The 25,394-nt window shown below is 43.6% G+C and overlaps 1 protein-coding gene across 14 annotated transcripts in view; it reads left to right on the top strand.

The window, feature by feature from the left end:
• Nucleotides 1-25,394, top strand: part of LOC147451865 (paramyosin-like protein) — a 64,619-nt gene that overhangs the window by 1,311 nt on the left and 37,914 nt on the right. For all 14 annotated transcript variants that reach the window (XM_086517744.1, XM_086517743.1, XM_086517742.1 and 11 more), the window contains exons 2-3: nucleotides 19,596-19,755; nucleotides 19,865-19,933. In XM_086517744.1, the coding sequence (XP_086373870.1) occupies nucleotides 19,596-19,755; nucleotides 19,865-19,933 (229 nt within the window). The remainder of the gene's footprint in view (nucleotides 1-19,595; nucleotides 19,756-19,864; nucleotides 19,934-25,394) is intronic.

Here is a 25,394-nt window from a genome sequence, read left to right as displayed (position 1 = left end):
CTCCCGATCCGTGGGGCCACCTCCAAGCCGCTAAAGTATTATCATAATTCTTGGTGAACTTATAGATGCCCTCAATAGATGTAATCGGATTGCGTAAAATCTCTTTCTAATATGCTTGTGGCAATCCAAAAAGGTACAACATCTGCATGATGATCGTAGGGTCATCAAGAGTCTTCGTTTTGTGGAGAAGGTTCTTGAAGGCCTTTGAGTAAGCGTCCAGAGTTCACTTTCCCATTTTGCACCGAAAAAGTTTCTCGAAGAACTCCATTCTATCGACCTACACAAAGCGGGCACGAAAGATCGGTTGAAACTCTGCTCAAGTTGTGGGTTGCGGTCGTAATACAACCACCAAGAGTAAGCTTCCCCTTTGGCATGAATTGAAGCTGCGCAAGACGTTGGGCGCCATTAAAACGATGCATAGAAAGCGGTCCATTTCGCCAACCACAAGTCTATAGCGGTCTCTTCACATTCTTTCATTTCCCCTTTGAAGAGGTCGGAATAGAGCTGAAGAGGCAAGGTGTACCCATGGTGACCTGCGTGGAGCGCAACTCCACGAGTTGCCTCTGCATCTTTGCTAACTACTGTTGCAGTATAGTAACGAGAGATGCGTCGGAGGCAGAGAATGGAAAAGAAGAACCCTTGGGACAAATCCCGTGCGTATGTGTGGAATCGAGAGGAGAAAGAGACGTCTCCCCCATTTGATCTCCCGAAGACACAGAGTGGGCATGATGGCCTTTCGACGGTCATCAACAGATTCAGTAAGCAGGCTCACTGCTCTGCAATAAACAAGACAGTTAAGCCCCATTCTTTGGTAAAACTGTTCGAATATATGGCATGTCTAAGTCCATTGTTTCGGACAAGATCCCCGATCTACTAGTTGTTTTGGATGGCAATCTAGGAGAACATTGGCACGTGGTTGCAGTTCTCGTCCTCGTTTCACCCACAGACAGATGGGCAATTTGGACATAGCCAATTCAATGGTTTTGAATTTGTTGAAGTCTTCTTCTTTGGATCAGAAGACTAAATGGGAAAAGTATTTGCCCTTGGTGGAGTTTGCCTACAACGACACACTGGAAAGACGCCATTTGAAGTGCCCGAGGGTGCTAAGAAGCTTATTCAATTTTTAAGCACCTAAGACAAAATTCTTTTGAAGAAGATTTTTGAAACAAAGTCTAGAAGGCATGGAAGGCCATCTAGCCGTTTAAAGGAGGAGAGGTCGTCCTCTTTTGACAATGACAAGATCAACAAGAAAACCAAGGAGTTCAAGGAAGGGATTCAGGCCAGGACACCCATCGAGCCCTTGAGTTGAACAACATTTTGACGTCGCCTTCTCTGGAGCGTGGTTCTCAGAACATTCCAAGGAGCGAAAGGCGGCATCTTACTTGAAAAGAACGATGAATATGCAAGAGATGTCATCATGCCTTGGCATCACTTGGAAATGACTGAAAAAGATAACATTGGATGACTACTGCCAGAGATTTTGGGATACTTGGTGTAGATTCTTTTGAAAGACCAGATTGAGTAGTTTTGCTATGATTTGCTAAAGAGATTCAAGACTATGCTTTAAACCAGAAGTCTGACTCCATGGGACATGACTAAGCAATGATTTGGAATCACAAGAGTTTGGTGAATCAGAGGGTTCCGACGAACTAAGAAAACCAGATGTAAGTTCATCAAAGGATTCCAGAGAAAGAGGAATCATATGATAGTGCATCTTAGGGCTTCGATGATTGACTCTGACATGCCAATAGACAGGGTAGCGAAAGACGCTACCCACAGGTCCTAGGCCACAAGGAAAGAAAGGAAAAAGGGAATTAATTGGTAGATCAGAACATTCCCTAGACCCAGGATAAGATTTTTGAAGCCGACCAGTACACGAGGGACTTGGACACTGCTTTTGCCAAGGTTCGGAAGGCTTTAGAGAAATCTCAAGAAAGACATAAGAAGGCAGCAGATTGACATCGTCGCGATTTGAAATTAAAGGAGGACGATTGGGTGCTCTTACGTTTTGAGAAGGCACGCCTAAGACAACGAAACAGAAAGGAGCGGCTTTTTCGAAAGCTTGGTATGAGGTATTATGGCCCTTTCTAGATAAAAGAAAAGATAAACGATGTCTGCTTTAGAGTGAAGCTGTCCGATACTTGGAAGATTCACAATGCTTTTGATGTGAGTCTCTTGAAGCCTTTTAAAGGCGATGTGCCCGATGATGGGGAGCCAGATGAGCAACCCGAAGTAGAGGAAAGCGAGGAGATACTCGTTCCAGAACAGATATTGGCACACAAGGATAGAAAGATTAAAGGTAAAGTGATTAGGTGGTTCTTGGTTAAGTTCAAGAACTATCCTGCATTGGATGCGAAGTGGATGGAGGAGGAGGACCTAGCAGATACTCCTCAGATTTTGGAACTTTACCTTGAAGCATTCGGTTTAGCATAGTCTACTCCGATAGAACCTCGATTTCAGCATGGGTGAATCTAGTGCAGCGGGTTTGCACAAGAGGGGAGTCACTCCGCTCCTTTGTCAACAGATTATCCCGATTTTGAATAAAGTCACTAATATCCCTTTGGGTTTCAGGGATACTATTGGGCCGAGTAGTATTCTACTGAATGACTTTATGACATGAATTCCCAACACGGAATATGATTGATTTGTACTTAACTTGTTTGAGTGCAGGAAATGAAAGACGAAATGACTGCAACATTTCGGTCTCATAAATTTCTATAGTCAATCGGGCATCTGTGAGGTCCCGACTGGATCTAGATGCGATTACTAAATACGTTGCCGATTAATCATGGTCTGAGATTTGGAATGAGTTTGTATGTGATTTGTCATGTCATGTCAAGTGATGTGACTGTCGATTTGTACAAGTGCTAGATGTGTTGTGTCTAGTGCGTCTGTACTAACAGCCAGTGTCTACTAAGACAGTTTATGGCCTTTGTCTGTTTTGCAGGCATAATTGAGGGCGATTACAATCCTTTCAAGAGGGGGGTATGTCACAAACTGGTGACGTGGCAGGCCCCGGACACTCTGAGAAATGCACCGAGTGGTTGCAACAGAATATCCACCAGAAATCACGTTGGCTGGCTAACACGTGGCAAGCCGTATGGATCGCCGCAAAATGCGTTGACATGTTGACGTGGCAGCCTACGGATTTCCATGATTTTCGCTGACAGTTGTACGGATTTTTCGTAAATTGTGTTGGCTGTTTTAGTAGCTTTTGGAAGCTCAATTGCTTTTGGCAACTTTGCTTTTGAGTTTGAAGCTTTTGGGGGCTCTGCTTTTAGCAACCCCATGTAACCTTTATAAGTGGCCTTAGGGGCTCATTTCTCAGAGCATCTGGACGGAGAGTCTGAGAGTGAGCACCCGCGGACCCTCTTTGTACTTTGAACACAGATTAATATAAAAAGAAATACCGAATGGGGCGCCAGTCTTTGGGGCCAATACCTCTGGGCACGAAACTACGCCGGGCCATGTCGTCTTTTGTGAACTGTTTTGAAGTGAATCTTTGCTGTGTCGCGGTAGAATCTTGACTTGGGGTGTCCAAGTTTGTTACATGAACCCTAGATCTGAGATAGCTTGTCCACATGCACATAGGGTTAGATGTGTAGGTGAAAATCAGTGTAACCAACAATAGATGCAGCACTACTACAGAAGTGTAAACACCTTCTTGGTGCACCCGCACCCTTGAAGTATCTGAGGATGTGTTTCAACGTTGTGCAATGCTGCTTGCCATATACCAACTAACCACTCCCATTGCAAATGCAATGTCTGGCTCGTAGCTACCATAGCATACATAAGACTGCCTACAGCTAAAGAATATGACACTTGCCGTTTTTGCTCTCTCAACATCTGACTTGGGGAGAATCTTCTTTGCTAAGTTTCAAATATGACGGTAGTGGGGTACTCACTGCCTTTCCCCCCTGCATATCGAAACGCTGTAAGACCTTGTGGATATAGAATTCCTACCATTTTTCCAGTCTCTCTTGATATGCATACCAAGAAAATGATTTGCTTTGCCCAAATCCTTCATAGCAAAGGTTTTGCCCAACATTTGCTTCAATTCGGCAATCTCCTCAGTGGACTTTCCTGCAATGAGCATGTCATCTATATATAAAATGAGAATGACTAAAGAACCATCACTGAGTTTCTTTGTATACAAAGAGTGATCCTCTGAACTCCTAAAACCCCGGGACCGCATAAAAGCATCAAACTTTTGATACCACTACCTTGAACCCTGATTGCATACAAGCTCATTGTTAGGCTGTTCAACACCTTCAAGTTGCTTCATGTAAACATCCTCTCCTAGATCCCCGTGAAGAAAGGCAGTCTTCACATCCATTTGGACAAGCTCCACGTTCTCAATGGCTACGAGGCCAAGCACTGCACGGAGTGTAGTCATCTTGACCACGGGCGAGAAGATTTCGTCAAAATCAACTCCCTTCTGCTGCTTGAATCCCCTAGCAACCAATCTAGCCTCGTACTTAGGCTTACGATCATCAAATGTAAACTTTTTCTTGTAAACCCATTTGCAAGGTAAGGCGTGCTTGCCTCAACGAAGTCCCATGTCTCGTTACTGACAATCGAGTTGTACTCAGATTGTGTGGCTTGCTCCATAGCTACAGGGAATGACCGTTTTCAAGTCTCCGTTCTGCGTTCCCATTCTAGGTTCACGTTCTGAATCCCTGTTCCGTGTTTCAGACGTGAGTATCCGTAACAGGACATAGCATTTCATGGTAGTTGCCGTTTCGAGTTCTGAGTTCCAATTTCCCGTTCGTAGTAACTATGGCTTGCTCCCACTTGACTTTGTCGTCCATTTGCATGGCTTCTTTGTAACAAGATGGCTCACTGCAGTCAGTCAGCATGACATCCTTGGCTGAATCCGCTCAGGTGAATGTGAGGATCTAGTAGATTGTCTCAAACCCCAACTACTGCATTTTGCCCTAACGCAACTAGTGGAAGGTACATCACTAATCTTCTGAGTTTCCACAGATTCTGAGGGAACGTCCTCAAATGTGCCTTTTCTATACTTTTTGATAGTTTTCTTGTGCATCTTCGATTCGTTGAAGATAAGATGTGAATTGCGAATTTACTTTGCGAGATTTCTGGTGCTAGAGATGATATCCCATCTCTCCATCTGCACCATAACCAAGGAAAATGCACTCATGAGACTTTGGGTCTAGCTTTTTCCGAAGCTCTTTGGGCTCATGGGCATATGCCTCACATCCAAAAATATGTAAATGATCATAATGTGTTTTCTTTCAAAACCACAGCTCCTCTGGTAACTGGTAATCCAATAATGTACTAGGTGACCGATTGATGATATGTACTGTTGTCAGTACTGTCTCTACTCAAAAACCTTGGGTCAGATTCACCATAGAAAGCATGGTTGTGACTTGCTCCTGAATTGTATGATTCATCCTTTCTGCAACTCCATTTTGATTGTGCAATAAGAGCATTTGGATTAAGATCTGCTGTAAAGACTAGAACACTTGAGGAACTATGGACCTCAGGCACATCTGCAATCTTAGGAGACTCTATCACATTGAGCTCCTCAATTTAAGCTTTGCTCTTGCTGTCATTGTCAGACCTTTTGTTATCTTGAGACTTTTTCTTGTCTCGTTGCCATGTACGATAATCTTTCTTCAAGTGTCCTTTCTTAGGGCAATGATAACACTTGACATTACGCGAAGAACCTCTAGATTTACTTCTAGAATTCTCGCCATCCTTACTTTTGGCACGGTTATGAGTGCGCCTCTCTAACCTTTGCCACTGGCAACATATGCATCACCTTGCTTTGTAGGCTCCATCGACTTCTTGCGTATCTCTTCACTAAGTAGACTGAAAACTACGACATCGTAGGCCAATTTTCCCTTAGGCGCAGAGTTGCTAATCATTGTGTAAAATATGTCCCATGAAGAAGAGGGTAAAGGGCACAATAAGCAGATGGATTGCACTTCATCGTCAAATTCAAGCTCTATGATGTCAATTGATTGAAAAGTACATTGAACAAGTGCTCGAAAACTGTCACCTTCTTTCATGAGAAACTTGAAAAGCTTCTTCATCAAATACACTTTGTTACTTGCGCTTTTGCTCTCATATGTAATGCGTAGCTTCTCCCACAAGGATTTAGCAGTAGCTTCATCCACTATGGTGAAATGCACAGACTCGGCTAAGTGTAAGCGAATAGTGGACCTGGCTTTTGCATTTAGCATCTTCCACTACGCTTCTGTATAGCCATCTCCCTCTGCACACTCAAAGAACGATTTTAATCGACCTTTCAAGGTTAGCACTTCCTGGATTTGCTGTTTCCACGTAGAGAAATTCGTGCCATCGAACTTTGTAATATTGTAAATGTTCTTAGTAAAAGATGCCATTTTCGCAAGACTTGAGCACTATGACGAGAACGTCAAAAGTTATGGTGAGAAACCTGGTGAGATTTTGACAGAACCTCCTTTGTAACGAGGGCGAAATCTCAAGCCAAAACAGCTCTCAAAATTTCATAAAATGCATAGATAGACTTGCGGAAAGAATTTGGCAGAGTCCCTTTGTTCGGTGAGCGAAAACTCGACCCAAATGACGCATAAAATGAATGAAATCAACGTAAAAGAGTAAATCTAGCAATAATTGTCAATTGTCATTGACAAACGACTACCATACGCGGCGTCAAGCAAAATTTTCCATTAGATACATAAGCTATAGCGAGGATACGGTAATGGGGACTCCAACAACTTGTATCACCAAAGGTATCTCAACATTCGAGAATACCCTAGCTCACTAAAACCTCACGCAAGACTCTCCAAAAGGCTAATCAGACACAATGACTAGCCACAATCTCAAAAAGGGCTCTTTCGATCGGAGTCTCCAAAACGGCCGGGAAATCACCAAAAAACGCAAAGAAATAACTCCAAATGGTGTTCAGTGGGCAGTATCCTCAACTCATTAGACATGAGTAAGAAACCGCACACAAACAGGCACCATAAATTGTTGCAAACAATATACAAAATCCTTGCGGGGATACCTCTCTCAAAAGAGCTTAATAGCATTGTGTGCTAAAAAAAAAACAAATGCATTTGTCAATGCATAACATCCATAGATAAATTCTCCCCAAAACCATTAGCAAGAATGTAGGTGCAGTGGAATGAATGTTTGCGCTTTGCTCAAGATGAGTGCTCTGAATTGTGCTCAAGGTTCCTTTTGTTCTTATGGAAGGTAGAGCCTTCTGTTCTTAACGAGAGAGTGCTATGATCACAAACAAAGTGAATGGACACTGTGCGTGCAAGTGTATGAGACTGAGAGATAGAGAGAGAAGAGAGATACGACATCAGAGACGTTGTAAAATCCTCCTCCGAAGGCCCCACTCTCGTCGGCGAGAGTGGTCTACTTATGATTGCACAAATTGGTACAATTGGTATGCATGAGACTGATGCAAGTCTAGGCTATGTCGATGATGATGATGGTGTAGACGAAGTCGACCTAAGGGCTGAAATCTGCAATCTTTCTACTGCTGTCCAAAAACGCTGATTTCTGGGCTGTTTTCGGTGGTTCCTTGACGCTGAAAATCTGCAGTTTAATGGCTGAAAACTGAGGTTTCTTAAGGCTGAAAATTGAGGTCTTTCCGGGCTGACTTTGCTACACTCTAGGTGAAAATTGCCGGTCTTTATCTGTTGCTGAAAACCAAAAACGCCAGGGGATCTGATGATAAAAAACGCTAGCAGTTGTGGTCCTTGCCAAAACGCTAGGTACTGGGTACTGTTGGCAATGCAGGTCTGATGCAAAAACGCCAGGCTGGGGATGCTTTGCAAAAACGCTAGGTGAGGGAATTTGCTGCTTGGAGGGGAAAGTCCACCAAGGTTCTTGTGAGAAGTTGGTTGTTGAGCTTGGCTCCTGTTGCCTCTTTTGCCATTTAGTGCTAACTTTGGTTTGCTTATATATTTTCTTACCCAAATTGCCCTACCTACTTTTGTTGGAAAGTCACTTAAATTAATAAGTGAAAAATGTCAAAAATAGGTAAAATAGGCTAAATGCACTGGAAAAATCCCCTAACCGATTCAAATGGATTCTGATGGGGATACTGATGATCATGCTGTGTGCAACCAGAGGATATGCATCTATACTAAGTGACTGGGCATGCACGGTCTACGAATAGACTCACAAAAATGCCATATCACTTCTAAATCTAGACTTATTGGATTGATTGAACCCTTGTCGTGCTGTAGCTTGTCCACGGACACATAGGGTTGGATGTGTCACGTGACATCCCCTCCTTTTCAAAGTGAGGTACTGGTACCGAACTGTATGGCGTCGAGGGAGATCGCCAATAGCATCCGGAATCCTGGAACGGACTCTTCGCCGGCCCACTCTGATGTGTGGGTCGTGCGGTAGTTGAACTTCATAAAGGTCTGCAACGCTTGCTTCTTTGGGCCGCACCGAAAGAGACACAAAGTTTTCTGTGGCTCCTTCGATGCTTCAACTTCGTTTAGAGTCGTGCATCTTCCTTCTTCAAGAATCTCCATGGCTGAAAATTCATGAAACCACTTCCAACACAAAATCATGAACATACCTATTCTATGTAAATTGAGTGGATAAAATCTTGTCTTCCTCAAAGACTGGACATGCAATGTAGATGAACAAAGAGACGGAGTGCCAAACCATTCACCACACACACGCACAATGAGATCGAATCTTCCTCTTTTGTTTCAAAGCAATCAACTGTGGCAATTCACAACGGAAATGCCCATGCTTGGTGCTCATACTTTCATGTGCTCTTTCTACAATCGTGTTATGCCAAGGAAGAGACATAGAATGTGACGTCCTTGAATGCATACTCTCCAGCTTTTCATTAACAATCCGCATACATCCGTGCTCATTCATGAGTGAAACGTGCTCAACGTACAATATGTCATGCCTAGGAAAAGGGATCACATAAAGACGGTGACTAAAATACAGGAAACGATCATGAATGAAACACTCGTACGATGCGTGCGTATCAATCATGCGAACATATAATACTTCCTGTGAGGGTTCCTTGGACCTAGGCTCGAGAGCCAAGATCAGTTCTTCGTGATGGATTGAATCTACAAGGAGGTTAGCTTCGCTAGAGAAAGCATCCACTAACACATCATCCTTGTGAACAATCACATCATCTTTATGCAACTCATCATGCTTGTGAGAAATCACATCTTGATCATGCAAATTATTATGCTTGTGAGAAATCACATCTTGATCATGTAAATTATCATGCTTGTCATTGGCATCCAAATCATCATGCTTAGCAATATCATTCAAATCATCATGCTTATCATCATGCAAATCATGTGTATCATGCTTGGGAGAAGAAGAGACCGAGAGAGTCTCCGTTCCCCAAATCTCTTGCATCTGTGCCTGAACTTGAGAATAGAGTCGCCAAAACTCTGTGTTTTGTGGGTCGCTCTGTTCTTGTATTGCTTTGGCTTCCTTCCTTGTTGCTTCTCGTTCTGCTCTTCTTTTTGCGTGTCTTCGTTCCATTTCTGCCATTCTTTTTGCATTTCTGCGATCCATTTCTGCTTTTCTTTCTTTGCATTCACGATTAAATTCTGCCATTCTTTCTGCATTTCTTGCTTCGCGTTTTAACTTCCTTTCCATAGACATCTAGTCTAAAGCCTCCATAGGAGTTAGTGCAATCCTTGTCGTAGATGGAAAAGAGGGAGGGTCGGAAAAACCTCCTGGTGGGGAAAATTCTTCTTCGCCTCTCTCATGCTCATCACCTCCAAGCGAAGTATCCATTCCGCTTCGAGTGATGACCATCCACTGAAGTCGTGGGTTCTTGTGGTTCTTGGGGTCTTGGGTTCTTAAGTTCACGAGGAACTTGGGTTCTTGGGGGTCTTGGTTCTTGGGTTCTTGGGTTCTTGAGGTTTTATTTCGCTTGCAAACCGTGTTTGAGAAGGATCTTCTCTTCATCCGAGTTCTACTTCTTTCCGCGGGCGCACCCCTCGGCGGCCTTGTGCTCACACCAAGGTTGCTTTTTTTCACCTCACGTCGATTGGCCGGCCGCTAAGTGCACGGTCTGCTCTCAATGAGTGAAAAGAGGCACAAGGGGAGGTTGGACAAGCCCTTCTTTCGTGGGATTCTTGTCACTCTTCAAAAACACAATTAGGGATCGACACGCCCAAGCGAACTTGGGTTCGTGCGACCTCAACAAGCAAAAAAAAATTCTGTGGTTCTTGTGGTTCTTTCCTTGAGTGATACAGAACACTGCCAAAGCTCTGATACCAATGTTAGGTGCAATGGAATGAATGTTTGCGCTTTGCTCAAGATGAGTGCTCCGAACTTTGCTCAAGGTTCCTTTTGTTCTTATGGAAGGTAGAGCCTTCCGTTCTTAATGAGAGAGTGCTATGATCACAAACAAAGTGAATGGACACTGTGCGTGCAAGTGTATGAGATTGAGAGATAGAGAGAGAAGAGAGATACGACACCAGAGACGTAAAACCCTCCTTCGAAGGCCCCACTCTCGTCGGTGAGAGTGGTCTACTTATGATTGCACAAACTGGTACAATTGGTATGCATGAGACTGATGCAAGTCTAGGGTATGTCGATGATGACGAAGTCGACCTAAGGGCTGAAATCTGCAATCTTTCTACTGCTGTCCAAAAACGCTATGGGCTGAAATCTGCGATTGATCCAAAAACGCTGATTTGTGGGCTGTTTTCAGAGGTTCCTTGAGGCTGAAAATTTGCAGTGTAATGGCTGAAAACTGAGGTTTCTTAAGGCTGAAAACTGAGGTCTTTCCAGGCTGACTTTGCTACACTTTAGGTGAAAATTGCCGGTCTTTATCTGCTGCTGAAAACCAAAAACGCCAGGGGATCTAATGATAAAAAACGCTAGCAGTTGAACGCTAGGTACTGGGTACTGTTGGCGATGCAGGTCTGATGCAAAAACGCCAGGATGGGGATGTTGTGCAAAAATGCTAGGTGAGGGAATCTGCTGCTTGGAGGGGAAAGTACACCAAGGTTCTTGTGAGAAGTTGCCTGCTGAGCTTGGCTCCTGTTGCCTCTTCTGCCATTTAGTGCTAACTTTGGTTTGCTTATATATTTTCTTACCCAAATTGCCCTACCTACTTTTGCTGGAAAGTCACTTAAATTAATAAGTGAAATTGCTGGAAAGTCACTTAAATTAATAAGTGAAAAATGTCAAAAATAGGTAAAATAGGCTAAATGCACTGGAAAAATCCCCTAACTGATTCTAATGGATTCTGATGGGAATATTGATGATCATGCTGTGTGCAACCAGAGGATATGCATCTATACTAAGTGACTGGGCATGCACGGTCTACGAATAGACTCACAAAAATGCCATATCACTTCTAAATCTAGACTAACTGGACTGATTGAACCCTTGTCGTGCTATAGCTTGTCCACGGACACATAGGGTTTGATGTGCCACGTGACAAAGAATGCATGTGAAGGCGCTATACTTGTGTGTGTCTAAAACCTAGAGAGATAGGCACATGTGGACTCAAAAGCCCCCCTGTAAACCTGCTATGAGAAAGCCTATATGTCGGTGTCGACTGGAATCTAATGCCGACTTCCGTCGCCGGACGGAAATGTCGAAAATGCCAATGCTGGAGGCCAAAACTTAGCCGAAACGTATATGTAGCCAATGTTGGAAATCTGCCGCGTAAATGTGAGATGTTGGAAAACGCTGAAGGTAGTCGCCATGGCTCCGCCGAATGGAGTTAGTCGTTGCTGGGAAATATGGGTGTCGTCTGACGAGGTATGCGTAGCTAGAGAGCTATGCTCGCTCTCTACGATGCTGAGAGCCAATGTCGTCGATGCCAATTTCAACCACCGGACGGAAATACCTCGCCAATGCCGAGCGCTGAGAATGCCTCGCCGATGCTCGGAAGACTGGGGATTTGCATGTACACACAATGTGAAGTTGAAGCCGAAGATGAATCTCTATATGTGTGTGTATAGGTACACACGATCGCTTGAAGCTGATACTCCCATGCCAATGTGAAAACTCCGTGCGAAAACGTGCAAGATCACTCATCGATGGTCGGTATGAGTGTGTGTGGGCTAGCTTCACTGTCTCCCTCCGTGCATCCGAGGATGCCAAAGAGGGCTAACTTAGAGCCGATGGGTGTGTGTGCACACACTGTTGCTTAATCTCACATCGAAAAAAAAACAAAGGACTGCCTGATTTTGGATCACACACACGATTAATGCAATTCAGATCTCTGATGCTCTGCTTGTTGCAGATCAAGGCGCTGCCTTCGGCTCCCCCAATGGGTGCTGCCTGATGGTCTACTCCTCTGCGCTACAGAGTTGTCATGCTGCTCTTGATTTGAAAACGCTGCTCGATTGAAGCCTTGCCTCAATGCTGCCAATTACGAGCTGCTGACTCTATTCCTATTGCCCGATGCTTTTGCAATGTGCGTGTACACACACACAACTACAACGCTCCCGATTTTTTGCAGACACTTGCTCGATTTAGATCTAGAATCTCCTTTAATGCCCGCTCGACTTTCTACCCGACTCCTGCTGCTTCAAAATTCCACGCAAATGCCCTGCTGCCCAGCGCTACTACTAGTTGTCGTGAGTTGCTGCAAGATGCCAATGCCCGATTTTGCTCTTCATTCCCCATGCTGCTCGATTATCTGCTCAGATGCTTGATCTCCCTCAAAATTCCGTTTTCAAGCTGGGAGGCGTGCACACGCGGGTGGGGAGGGGAGGGGATGGGCCGGGCTCGGGGTCAGGGTCGAGCACACAAGCTTTGATACTAGTTGTGAGGGCTGCTATGCCCGTGCTCTTGCGTGCAAGAAGGGGGAGTGTGAGCCAAGAGATAGGGGAAGTTGGAACACAACATTGCGGGGTAGGAATGTGTGTGTCTCTTTATTATATATATGAGTATACAATAGAAGAGTTAGTGGTTAGTGGGAACAGGGGGCGCCCACAGGCCTTTACCCCAACAAAAGCTCCTTGCTCCAAAAGCAAGCGCCCCATGGTTTGTCCGTGTCACAAACTGCTGACGTGTCAAAGCCTAAAGAATGGAGCCAACTTACAGATGCTGGCCGAGGGGCCTAAACCCTAAGAAGAACAAGTAATAGAAGAAGTCCTCCCAACTTATGGGGACCCCGTCCGATGGGGCCCCAAGTGACTTAAAGGATTAAAATAAAGCAAGACCTACACAAAAGCAAAAACTGATGATGTTACGTGCAGCGGAATGAATGTTGTTTTTCCTCAAGATTAGTGATCTTTATTGCTCAAGGTTCCTTTTAGTTCTTAGGGAAAGAGAGAGCTTTCCGTCTTGTAGAGTGCTATGATCACGAACAAAGTGAGTGGATATTGTGCGTGCAAGTGAATGAGACTGAGAGAAGGAGAGAGAAGAGATACGACACCAAGAGGTTGTAAAACCCTCCTCCGAAGGCCCCACTCTCGTCGGCGAGAGTGGTCTACTTTGATTGCACAAAGGTGTACAATGCGTATGTAATGGACTGATGCAATGGGACTATGTCGATGACGACGATGGTGGTGACGACGATGACTTGATGGCTGAAATCTGAGATCTTCTAATCGCTGAATTTCGGGACTGTTTCGGTGGCTGAAAATGACTGTTTTGGCTGCGTTTTCTTGGGCTAAAGATGGGGGGAACTTTTGCAACCAATCTGGGATGTATCTACTACCTTGCTAAAGGCTGAAAATGCTGTGTATCTGCGGCAGGTTGGGCTGAAAGTCAAAACGTTGCAGCAAGGCAAAAACGCTAGCTTGGCTGAAATTGCTGATGTCAAAACGCTGGTTCTGCTGATGCTTTGCAATCCCAAAAACGCTGGGCTTTGGGGGCTGCGTGAAGGGGGAACAAACACGAGAAAGGGGGGGGACTTGATGGCGATGGCTGATGCTGAGAAAACGCCAATGAGAGGATGGCCTAGGGTTGAAAACGCTAGGGGTGCTGAGAGGGGGGGTACTGCTGAGAAGTTGCCTGTTGAGCGGGAAGCTCCTGCTGCCTCTTCTTCCAGAAAGTGCTAACTTGGGTTTGCTTATATATTAACTTAGCAAAATTGCCAATAAATAGGAAAATAGGCTAAATGCACTGGAAAAATCCCTTAACTGATGCGAATGGATTCTGATGGGAATTCCGATGATCATGCTATGTGCAACCGGAGGATATGCATCTAAGCTAAGTGACTGGGCATGCACGGTCTACGAATAGACTCACAAAAGTGCCAGATCACTGCTAATCTAACTTGATTGGAGTGACTGAACCCTGCTGTGGTGTAGCTTGTCCACGGACACATAGGGTTGGGATGTGTCACGTGACAGATGACGCGGCAGATTTTGAAAAATTGCACTAGCATGATGATGTAGCAAGTTGTATGGATTTCCGCGATTTGCGCTGGCTGATGACGTGGCAGCTGTACAGATTTCCATGATTTATGCTGGCAGCTTTTTGGCTTTGCTTTTGGACTAGATGCTTTTGAGTTTGAAGGCTTTTTACTGTAACTTCTTTTTAGGCCAAGGGCCTTAAAATATGAGGTTAGGGCTCATTCTCTGGCATGCTTCCTGGAGAAGGTGCAGAGTCTGGAGTACCGGCTTGTATTGTGTTGATGCAATATAAAAAAATACTGAAAGGGGCGCCAAGGTTTGGGGCCAATACTCTTTGGGGTGGAATTCTGCCACTCCGTGTCGCGTGTCGTCTCTCTCTCTCTCTCTCTCTCTCAGTTCAGTTGTTATTGAAGTGCTTAATGTTTGTTCAGCCTGTTTTTTTCTATTGGCACATGGTGCCCGTCTTGTGACAGTGGTATCAGAGCATCAGGAGTGTGCTTTTCTGAAAGCATACCAATTCCACAAAAGAGTAGACAGAGCATTCCAGAGATTTTTGGCTGGAATTTATTCGAGGTATCTTCGCCCTCCATCCCGGACTTATTAGCCACTCCCACCCTTACTTCATCGCGCATCGGGCGCGCTCCCGTCTTCACCACTCATGTCTTACATGGCATAAGCCGTTAAGATCACTTGCAAGAGAAGGATCCAAGATTTGTTTCAAGTCACTGTTTTTCTCAAAAGCAGTGCCATGCAGAGATGTCTATCGCTACCAAGCCGCACACTTCCAAGGACTTGGCAAGCTTTTAAGAAAACTTTTGCTCGAAGTTGTATGGTTTTTGACATCTTCCTTTGGAGTGCAACTTCTGGCAGAGTGGGGTATCCTGAAATGCATGCCATGGAAACCCTAGCAGATTATAACTTGAAATTTTCTCGACATCTTCACGAGCAGAAGGTCCAGTGCGATTGCTATCTTGGGACTACCATCGCTGCCAAAGAAACACTGTTTGTCCAAGAGCTGATAGACCATGTTGTGCTCAGCTACGACCCTATGGAATGAACCTAACCCTAATTTTTGGTGCAGGTTTTAGGATGGAAAGTCAATCGACTTTTCGAGCTCGACTGATGTCGAGATTGCTTTTTAAGTTTGAGTTCAGTTTGAACTTGTTAGGTGATCTTATTTGGAATTTGCTTGAAATGGATGGTATCTATTTTGAACCTGTTTTGGTGCCAATCTGAATTGTTTGACTCTGGTTTGATACTGGTTTCAAGGACTTGTGATTTTACTCCCGGGTGGAGAAGTGAGAAATACTGTTTTGGTATTGTTTGAACCTCGGAACGACGTAGGCCGATGCCTGGGGAGCGTTTGGTTGTATGCTTGTAAAATAATTGTTGTTGTGACTCCCGGCCCGGACCTGGATGGTTATGCAGGAGGAGTATTAAGAAGTCTAAGCAGTGGTTACTCTCAGCACCTCCAAACGACGCAGGCTGCGGTCTGGGGGACGTTTGGTTGTAAAAGGCCTCTATATCTCCCGACCCGGACCTTTTTAGGTTATGCGGGAGGAGTGATGATGGAATCGTTGAATATCTCCCGGCCCGGACCTTGCTAGGTTATGCGGGAGGAGTGTTCATTGGCTACTTTATGTTTCTATGTCTTGTAACATGCATATGTGAGCATTTGTGTTGCATTGTGATGTGCCAGCTATACTGAATATTCCTGATTGGATGAGATTGCCTGGTATGTAATTTCTTAGTGCATCAAGACACTCGTGGAAGATCAGTAGGGTCTGGGTGTGATGACTAATTTTACTACGCCGGAATACGAAGAGTTCCGATTTGGACGAAAGGAGAAGCTAACTCCTTGATTAAAAGAGCAGAAAGGAGAGGCTAACTCCTTGATCAAAACAGCCGAAAGGAGAAGCTAACTCCTTGATCAAAAGAGAAGAAAGGAGAAGCTAACTCCTTAATAAAAAGAGCAAACTGATTGTCCCTTGGGATGTCCCTCGGAAATTTTTGAGCTAACTTGAGTTGTTTTGCAGATATGCTGTAATCGTTGACGATTACTCTCTTTCAAGAAGGGGAGATGTCACAAACTACTGACGTGTCAAAGCCTAAAGAATGGAGCCAACTTACAGATGCTGGCCGAGGGGCCTAAACCCTAAGAAGAACAAGTAACAAAAGAAATCCTCTCAACTTATGCGGACCCCGTCCGATGGGGCCCCAAGTGACATAAAGGATTAAAATAAAGCAGGACCTGCACACACGCAAAAACTGATGATGTGGCAGATTTTCGAAAATTGCATTGTCATGATGACATGGCAAGCTGTACGGATTTGCGCTGGTTGATGACGTGGCAGCTATACGGATTTCCGTGATTTATGTTGGTAGCTTTTTGGCTTTGCTTTTGGACCAGATGCTTTTGAGTTTGAAGGCTTTTTACTGTAACTGCTTTTTAGGCCAAAGGCCTTTAAATATGAGGTTAGGGCTCATTCTCTAGCATGCTTCCTGGAGAAGGTGCAGAGTCTGGAGTACCGGCTTGTACTGTGTTGATGCAATATAAAGAAATACCGAAAGGGGCGCCAAGGTTTGGGGCCAATACTCTCTGGGGTGGAATTCCGCCACTCCGTGTCGCGTGTCGTCTCTCTCTCTCTCTCTCTCTCTCAGTTCAGTTGTTATTGAAGTGCTAAAAGTCTGTTCAGTCTGTTCTTTTCTATTGGCACGTGGTGCCTGTCTTGTGACAGTTCGTATGCACTGCCATGTCAGCATCTCTACGCAACTTTGAGCCTTGGTCTTTGTCAGTATCTCCACTCAACTTCTAGGCCCCTCGGCCAAGTTTTGCGAGTTGGGAGGATTAGGTTTTTAGGCCTATTCCTCTTTGGTCCACTTGGCTAGGCTCTGTAAGTTGGAACTTCTTCTTCGGTTCCTTTTCTAGGCATCTTGGCCCAAGAATTGGATTTAATTTTGCACTTCTTTGTGTGTGTGTTTGTGTTGGGGGGGGGGGGGGGGGGGGGGGGGGGGGGTGGTATATGTCACAAGCGAGTGATGTGGCGTGACTCTATGTATGTGAAGAGGAAGAGGACGAGGAAGAGGGTGAGCCGCCCTGCCAAAAGACTAGACCCAATGCTGACATGCTAGGCTTCTAAAAGGCGATGGATTAATGTTGCAAAACGCAGAACTGTATGATAGTTTACTGACGTGGCAGATTTTGAGTGGAGATGCTTTTTGGCGGCCTGTTTTGAAAGCGGTGACTTTTGGGAGCTTGTGGGAGTTAATTATTAAAAGTAGTTGCTTTTGAGCTTTGGGCATTTAGTATTGTAGAGCTAGGCTCACACCAACAGTTGTAACTCAACTTAAGCAATAATGAGAAGTATGGCAAGGGGTGCCAATGCATTTGAGTGGGGAACTCTGCCTCATTGTGTCCTGCTTTAAGTGTTAAGTTCTATTTCGGTTCAAGTATTTGGAAGTGTTTGGAAATTTGTTCCAATTATGGTAGAGCGTGTTCTTGTCGCTCTTTCCCAATGGCACGAGGATAAGTGCATCTTGTTCTTGAGTTTGGTTTTATTTTGTCTCTTCTAGGTAGGAGTATTCATTCTAGTCTTTAGCTTACATTAGGATTTAAATTTTTTTTCTTTTAGAAGTTGCCGTGTGGAGTTCGAATTCAAGGATTAAGCCTTTCTGATGTCTTATTCTTGTTTGTTTGAAGTCCAGATCTTGTTTCAGGTTTTAGTCAAGTAAGCTTCTCCAACTCATTTTGCTTATGCCTTCTCTAAAGTATTTTTAAGTGAATAATGGTTTGTTTTTATGTAGTTTTGTCGAGTAACAAATTAAGTGATTAAGTTTTTCCTTTACCTGTTTTCTTGTGTCCCTTGTTTTGTGAATGTTTTAGCCTATGTTTTAATTCATGTGTTCAAACTTTTTTGACCTTACGAAGGTGTGTGTACACACACACACACACACACACACACACACACACACACACACACACACACACATATACACATATAGTATATACACTTTTCCCCAGGCTTTGCTAGGTTCAACACTAGCATGAATAGGACTGAGGCATTCCCCAGGTCTCTGGTCAAATGGGTGAGTCATTTGGGGGATACATTCTATTTATTGGCCCTGAAGTATGTGTCCGCATTGCACATTCTACCTTGTTGTAGAGTAAACTAGGCAATTATTTATGGGCCTTATTCTTCATGGCTCGTATTACTCAGTTTGGGTAGGTAGCCTTGACATGCAAAGGCGTTTAATATCAAGATTCATATTAAGACTTTTGATTCTTTATTAATTTGAAACTTTTGAGCATTCATTAATTTATACTCTTTGAGTTCTTTATAAGGCATTATGAAACATTTGAAAAAAGTGGTGTTTGAAAATTGGTTTTAAACTTGACCCAACTTGGGTTATAAATATTGGGGTAGTTTTCTGAACTATAATCCCCAAGTCCAACCATTTGAGTCTTTGTTTTGTGGTGTATCTAATGAAGTTTACTATTTGAGGGCATTTTCTTCTGCTTAGATGATTGATACTATTCTAAATACAACTCTTGTTTGCGGTGGTCATGATTCACGATTCATCTTATGCTCGATGTTATCATGCTATGAAATTGCACTTGCTTGCAAATGCTCTATTTTGATACTTTTTGGTTATTTTAGACTTGAATGCTACAAAATGGTCATGTTTGATTCGGACCTCTAAGCCCAAATCAAGACTGTTTATTTATCTTGAGAGGAAAAGCTTGCTGAAAACCCTGAACTTTTGGAAAAACTCCGGAAAAAGTGTGTATTCCAGATTTTGGGAGCCTTTAAGTTGGGAACGTTTTAAATCATCCTGAAATGTATTGCAAATATTGTCAGCCGATGAGGAGACTGTGTGGCAAATGTTTGCCACAATAAATTTCCGTGCGTGTGCTCGCTTGTTTTATCATTGATTAGTCTGCAAGGACTCGGCAGGTTGGTAGTGCATTTTTTGTTGCTTCATAAAGTTTTTGTTAGGCTTTGTACTTAGTTAAAGCTTTATATAGTGTGCCTTGATTGTATGTTTTGTACATGTGTCTGTTGTGCCTCTTGTGGTTAATAGGTTCACACTTTTCTGACTCTTATGTCTAGACAGTTGGTTGCAATGGTAGTATTTGCTGCTTTGGCATATTCACTTCATGAGATCTTGAATCTCTCATTGAGATCCGTTATCCAACAAGCCTTGCAAATTCTATTTGCTGATTTGTTTGGAGAGCAGTCTATTGGTTTATTTTTGTTCAAGCTTAATCAGAGATGTAACTCTGGTTGCTTTTTTCAGTAAGGTTGGTGAGGCAATTGTGAAGGCTTTACAGAAGATAGAATGTCCTTATCCTCTTCAAGTACATCAGATTCAAGGTCTGGACTATCCAGCTGTACATCTGGTTGTACAGTGGCTAGTCGAGCATGCTTTAACAAACCAGGAAAATTTCTGTAATCAGGTTCTGTGCCCATTTGACCTAAAGCAATGTTTCTGCTTTGCCTTATCATGAAGTGCACCTTAGTGTTTTATTTTAAGATAACAAATTCGACAGTCTTCCAGCTTCGCAGGTTTTCTCACTGGCAATTGACAAAAGTAGTAGGCTTCCCCAAGATGCAGGAATACAGTTGAATTGTGAGGTATACTCTTCTTTTTTAATCCCTGTGTTCTGGTTAAAGATCACCTTTTGTTGCTCTATATTGACTGTATCGTCCTGATAAAGTAGGGTGACTTCTCTTAGAACAACATCTAGAGAGACTCAGCAATTTGGCAAGGAATGAGGAATCTTTTTTGGGACAGGCAATGGTATCGTTTGACTCTATAATTGGCCAAGCTATTTGAGCATTCCAATTTGTACGAATAAAAAGTAGCATAAATAGCATAAATCTCTTTAGATGGCGAGGTCCTTGTTGAATGCAAGGTTTTGCATTGATACAACAATCAGAGTTCGCCTTGGCTGAGATTCTTCTCGGATGTTTGGAAAATTTCCTTTATAGATGAATTTAGGCATCTGCTGAATTCAGTGCTAGAATCTGGTTTTGGTGATGATAATCTGGTTTCTAAACTTACCTTGGCTCCAAAGCAGGTGTAATCTTGTCCATATGGCACATAGAGCTGGCAGAAGTTATGGAAGAAGTGCATGCTCTCCCCCATGCATCTCATGGGGATATTGAACCCTCTACCTTGGCCTTAAACAAGAGTTCTTTTGGCTTATTTTCCATATTGATGTCGAAGTATATGTGCACGTGCATATGCTTGGCAAGATTTAAGTTTGCTGCTATAGATCATATATGGTCATTCACCCTCTGCGACTACCTCAAGCATTGTGGGAGGGCAGCCTTGATCATGGATCTCTAAAAAATAGAGTAGGGAAATGATGCAATTCGATGTATTTTGGGGCATCATAGATAGAGAATTCCACAACCAAGCAAATCTTATTCTAGCAAGGAAAGCTTTCAAAGCTGATTGTCTGTCTAGAATTTTTTCCGCTTAGGTCTAGCAATCACGCAATCACAATCCTCATGTTCCTATTTGTTAATGAGGGTTCTTTATACCAAATAAAGTAATAGCTAGATATTGATTGGAGAGATAGATCTCCCAGCATAGATAGACAGATTGATAGAGAGAGAGAGAAATGAAATGTTATATTAACGTCTTCAAAGGCCAAAATGACCTATGAGACCAAAAGGTTATATCCAAGTGTGACTCTAGTACAATGTCGCGATATAGATAGATAGATAGATAGATGTATACCATTGAGAACTACTCTTATGAAGATTTGGAGCTAAGAGAGTCTCATAGTACTCAACTTCGAGTACTGTTAGGCAAATTTCTGAAGTCCAAATGTCCTAGTATGAAAAATCCCTTGGTTGGAAAGAAAGATTTGTTGATAACTATCTTTACCTCCCCTGACTTAGACAAGATTGGATTAAGCTCTATTTTGAGATCTCAAGAAGCTTTGGATCCTCTCCCTCCTTGTGGAGAAAGGTATAGAACCAGCCTGTCGTAGCTTTCAAATATGTGAAAACTTTAGGACAAAAAGCTTTCAACTATAGTGACATAGGATGTAATCTTAAAAAGCAAGAAAGGCTAGCAATCTCAAGTATTGATTGCCCTTGTAGTAAAACTGTCTTTTCTTCTTATGTAAATGGAGCTTTGGGTCATGTAGTTACTGCCTATTGTTCTATCCTTCCTTCGGATTCCTTGAAAGACCTTTTCTTAAGAGGTACTAAATATAGGCTCCCTTCCTCAAACGACTCTTGCCTTCTCAAAGCCATAGAAAAAGGAATTTCTAGTTTCGTAGTAAAGTTTGAGGAGTCTTTAGGAGTTCAAGGTATTTTTACCCATTGGAAGTCTGTAGTCCTCAAGAAAGCTTCTTTGAAATTAGCATCTTGCTCTCGGAACGTTTCTTCAGGAAGGAATAGCTTATCTTCTTTTGATCGTGATGCTCTTAGGAAATTTATTCGTGATTTTGTAATCTCTTATGTAGATAAGTGCTCTAATAACTTCGTAGTTACGTGCAAAAAGTTCTATTTAGAATGCTTGTTAGGTGAAGTAAACTCTCAGACTTACATTGATTGTGATCTTTCAATGCAAGAGGTTATCTTGAAACATCAAGACTTTTGTAAGTCTTTTGGTTTCAAGTGTCAGCCTAAATTACCTTTTTTATATACCGTTTGGAAGTTCCACAAGAACCCTATAAAGCCTAGATTTATAGTTGCTTCTTGTAACACCTCTTTGACCGAGGTTTCCAAATGGCTTAGTTATTGTTTCAAAGCCATTTACCTAGCGTAAATGAATTGTGGAAAAATATGCTAAAGGAAGCAGACGTACCTACCGATTCAAGTTGGATTTCAAATGATTCAGTAGGTGTGATTCCTGTTTTAAAGTTTTTGAACTCTTCAAGAAGCCTTAAGGAGAAATCTTCTCCTTTATGTGTCCAAACTTTTGACTTTACAACGCTATACACGAAGCTAAATTTGGAGGACCTTAAATTTAGAGTCAAGTCTCTTATTTCAAAAGTTTTTGCGTACAAGCTTGAGAAGGATAGGTACAAGGCATTGCTAGTAGAAAAGTCAGCCTTGAACTTTGACTTCTTATGGCTGAAAAGTAAGGATGTAGATGTAGACAAAGGAAGAAAGAGATTCACCAGGATTGTAGATGACATTGACATCATATCTTGGTTAGATTTTCTTTTGGACAATTTATATATAACCATCGGCGACTCTCTTTTCAAGCAAACAATTGGTATCCCTATGGGCATCAATTGTGCTGTTTTTCTTGCTAATTTCTATCTTTTTACTTATGAGTTTGATTTTATGGAGCGTCTTGTGCTCGCTAACACTTGCCCAATATTTTTGCACAAGTTATGCAATGTAAGACGCTTTGTAGATGATCTTTTTGTCCCCGACATTCCTTCTTTTCAAGATTTTATGTACTTGACTTCGAGTTCTGTAGGCGGAGGAATGTATCCCAAGGAGTTTTGTGAACTTAATTGTACCACAAATAGTGATTGTTGTGCCTTTTTAGACCTTAAGATTTTTCAGACTCCCTTGGGATTAGAAGTAGATATCTATGATAAGCGCCTTGAACCCGAATATGCCAATCTAAAAATCATCCGTATGCCTCACATTTCTTCGAACATTTCTCTTTTAGCTAAGTACGGTGTCATTTGCTCTCAACTATTTAGATTTTCTCGTCTTTGTTCTAGTAAATCTGCTTTTGGTGTTCAATCTTGCCATCTTATTTCTTTACTAGTTGAAAAAGGATACTCATTCAAAAGAATCATGAAAAACGTTCGTTCTTTTTTGCATCATAGTAAGTTTATTTTTAATGTTTCTTCCTTTGGAATGTTCAAGATAATTAGTAGTAAATTCAATAGAAGTGGGGAGCTAAAAAGCCCACTTATTGTTGTTCTTTTGAGCTTTAGCGCTTCTAGTATTTTTACTATAGCTTGACAAATTGCTAGCCTTTATCATGGTTGAGTATGCCCATCACCTCCGGAGGGTGATAAAACTCAGCTCGTTGGTTTTGTAGAGTACGTTCAAAGCATGAATGACCTCTATATAAACCTGCACCTACTCTTGGGCACTGACGACGTGAGTAGGGATGTCATAGCTGTTGTCCAAGCTATGCATGATAAAGGTGATAATCTTATTCTTCCTGTTTGGACAAGCAGCGAAGTTGAGATCACATATTGTCAAGTTTGGTTCTTTGCTCTTCGTAGGTTTGTAGTAGTATTCATTTTTCGATTTCGTATTTAGCTTACTTGAGGACTTAAGAATGTGTTCCGTTAGAAGTTGTTGTGTGAAGTTTGATTTTTAGGATTAAGTTTTGAAGATGTCTTATCCTTTTTTGCTTGAAGTTGAGTGCCAAGTAAGTTGCGTCAACTTTTTTTTTTTTTTTTTCGAGAAAAAGATCCTTCTATTAGTTAATGAAAACTGCCCATAGGGCTACAACCACCTCTGCAAGAGAGGGCTACAACAAGCATGATGGGGAGACTATCCCAATGAAAAAACAGCATATATACAATGAGGCTAAATCAAGAGATGGGAGGAGGGAAGAGCCACACAGGTGGACATTAGTGCCATCTGAGCACCCCCTGGACAATGGTGTAGAAAGGCCCAAGGCGCCAGAGTCGAAGGAAAGCCTCGCGACGCTCCCGCATGCGGTCGGAGCTGCCCTGTAGTCCCTCAAGCTGTCCTCTGAGAGTATGGATCAGCTCTAGCCAAAAGTCACGAACAGTCTCTGCTGGTGGCACAGGGCGAGCCTCAAAGATGCGGAAACAGCGGGCCCGCCAGATGAACCAAAGTGTCAGGCTACTGATGAGCTCCCAACACTCCTCTCTCTCACTGCACCACTCCTGTGGAGTTAGCTCTGTAGCAGGCTGGAGTGTAGGACGTCCCCTCTGTATCACTATCATCCTGCTGGTGGAAGATAGCTCAAACTGAAGTGCCGGGCCCGTGAGGGTGGACCAAGCCACTACCCCCCAAGTGTACTGTCGAGCCGTGGAGAGAGCAGGCATCAGCCGAAGAACTCGTAGCCACACCTGCTGGGCCGAGGGACAGTCCCAAAGACAGTGATGCTGCCTCTCCACCAAATGGTCACAAGCTGCACATGTGGCCGAGAGACCACTATGCACTAGCCAGCTCCCTACTGCTGTGGCTCTATGTGCGACCAGCCACTGAAACAAGGTGACTCGCCTCGGTTGTCTGGAGTCCCACAACCTCTCCCAAAAGTCTGCCAAGAACTCGACTGTGAGACCCTCCTCCTGCCAATGACGTGCTGCAGTGGGGAGGGCCTCTCTCTGTGCTGCTAGTATATGACGTCCCAGTCGAACAGTGTACTGAAAGAAAGGGACTCCTGGGTGGTCTGCAGAAGAGAAGGGGTCCCTCCATAGCCACTCACCAGGATCCCACTGTACTCGTGCCAGCGGACAACACTCCCAAGCCCATAGCCTCCAGTGTCCTGTCTCAAGAACTGCTGGGTCAGGGTCTATGACGCAGGTCCTCCCACAGATGCCCACTACTCGGATCCTCTGAAAACAACACTCTGCTACCTGCGGGGCCTCTACTGCAACTCGCTGTAGTTGTCCCCCACCCTGAAGCTCGAAGAACAGGGTTGAGACAGACTCTGAGCAGGCCCTGACTGAAATGAGAACCTCCAGTTGTGTGAAGGCTCCCATCCACCGGGGTGCTACTCGCTCGAGAGGCGTGAGCCACTCAGCTAGAACTGACTCTGTGATGTCTTGACACATGCTCTGCACCCCTCTCATGCCCTATAGCTGGAAACCCTGCACCTCCTCTTACAATCCTCTAGCCAGTCACCTAGAGAGCGCGCTGGACTTGCTGCCATGGGACCCCAAGAAACATGAGGCCAACTACCAACCAAGTGGCCTCTTTGAGTGCTAACCATGGGGTTCCAAACGAGGGGCTGCCGTAGGCGCTCCTCCGTGCATGTCGGCTGTCTCTGCTCCAGGCCACGCCGTAAGAGCTCCCAAGATCGGAGCAAACTCACAGCGAAGCGGTCCTCCAGTCTCTTGCTCAAACCAACTCGGCGCAACTTTGTAAAGATCCATCTGGTCGAAGGTTGCCAAGGGCC

This window comes from Adiantum capillus-veneris, chromosome 8 (genome assembly GCF_014529385.1).
Source record: "Adiantum capillus-veneris isolate H3 chromosome 8, ASM1452938v2, whole genome shotgun sequence".
Classification (NCBI taxonomy): domain Eukaryota; kingdom Viridiplantae; phylum Streptophyta; class Polypodiopsida; order Polypodiales; family Pteridaceae; genus Adiantum; species Adiantum capillus-veneris.
Note: the sequence above shows the minus strand (reverse complement) of the source record. Positions and strands in the feature narration are given on the sequence as shown.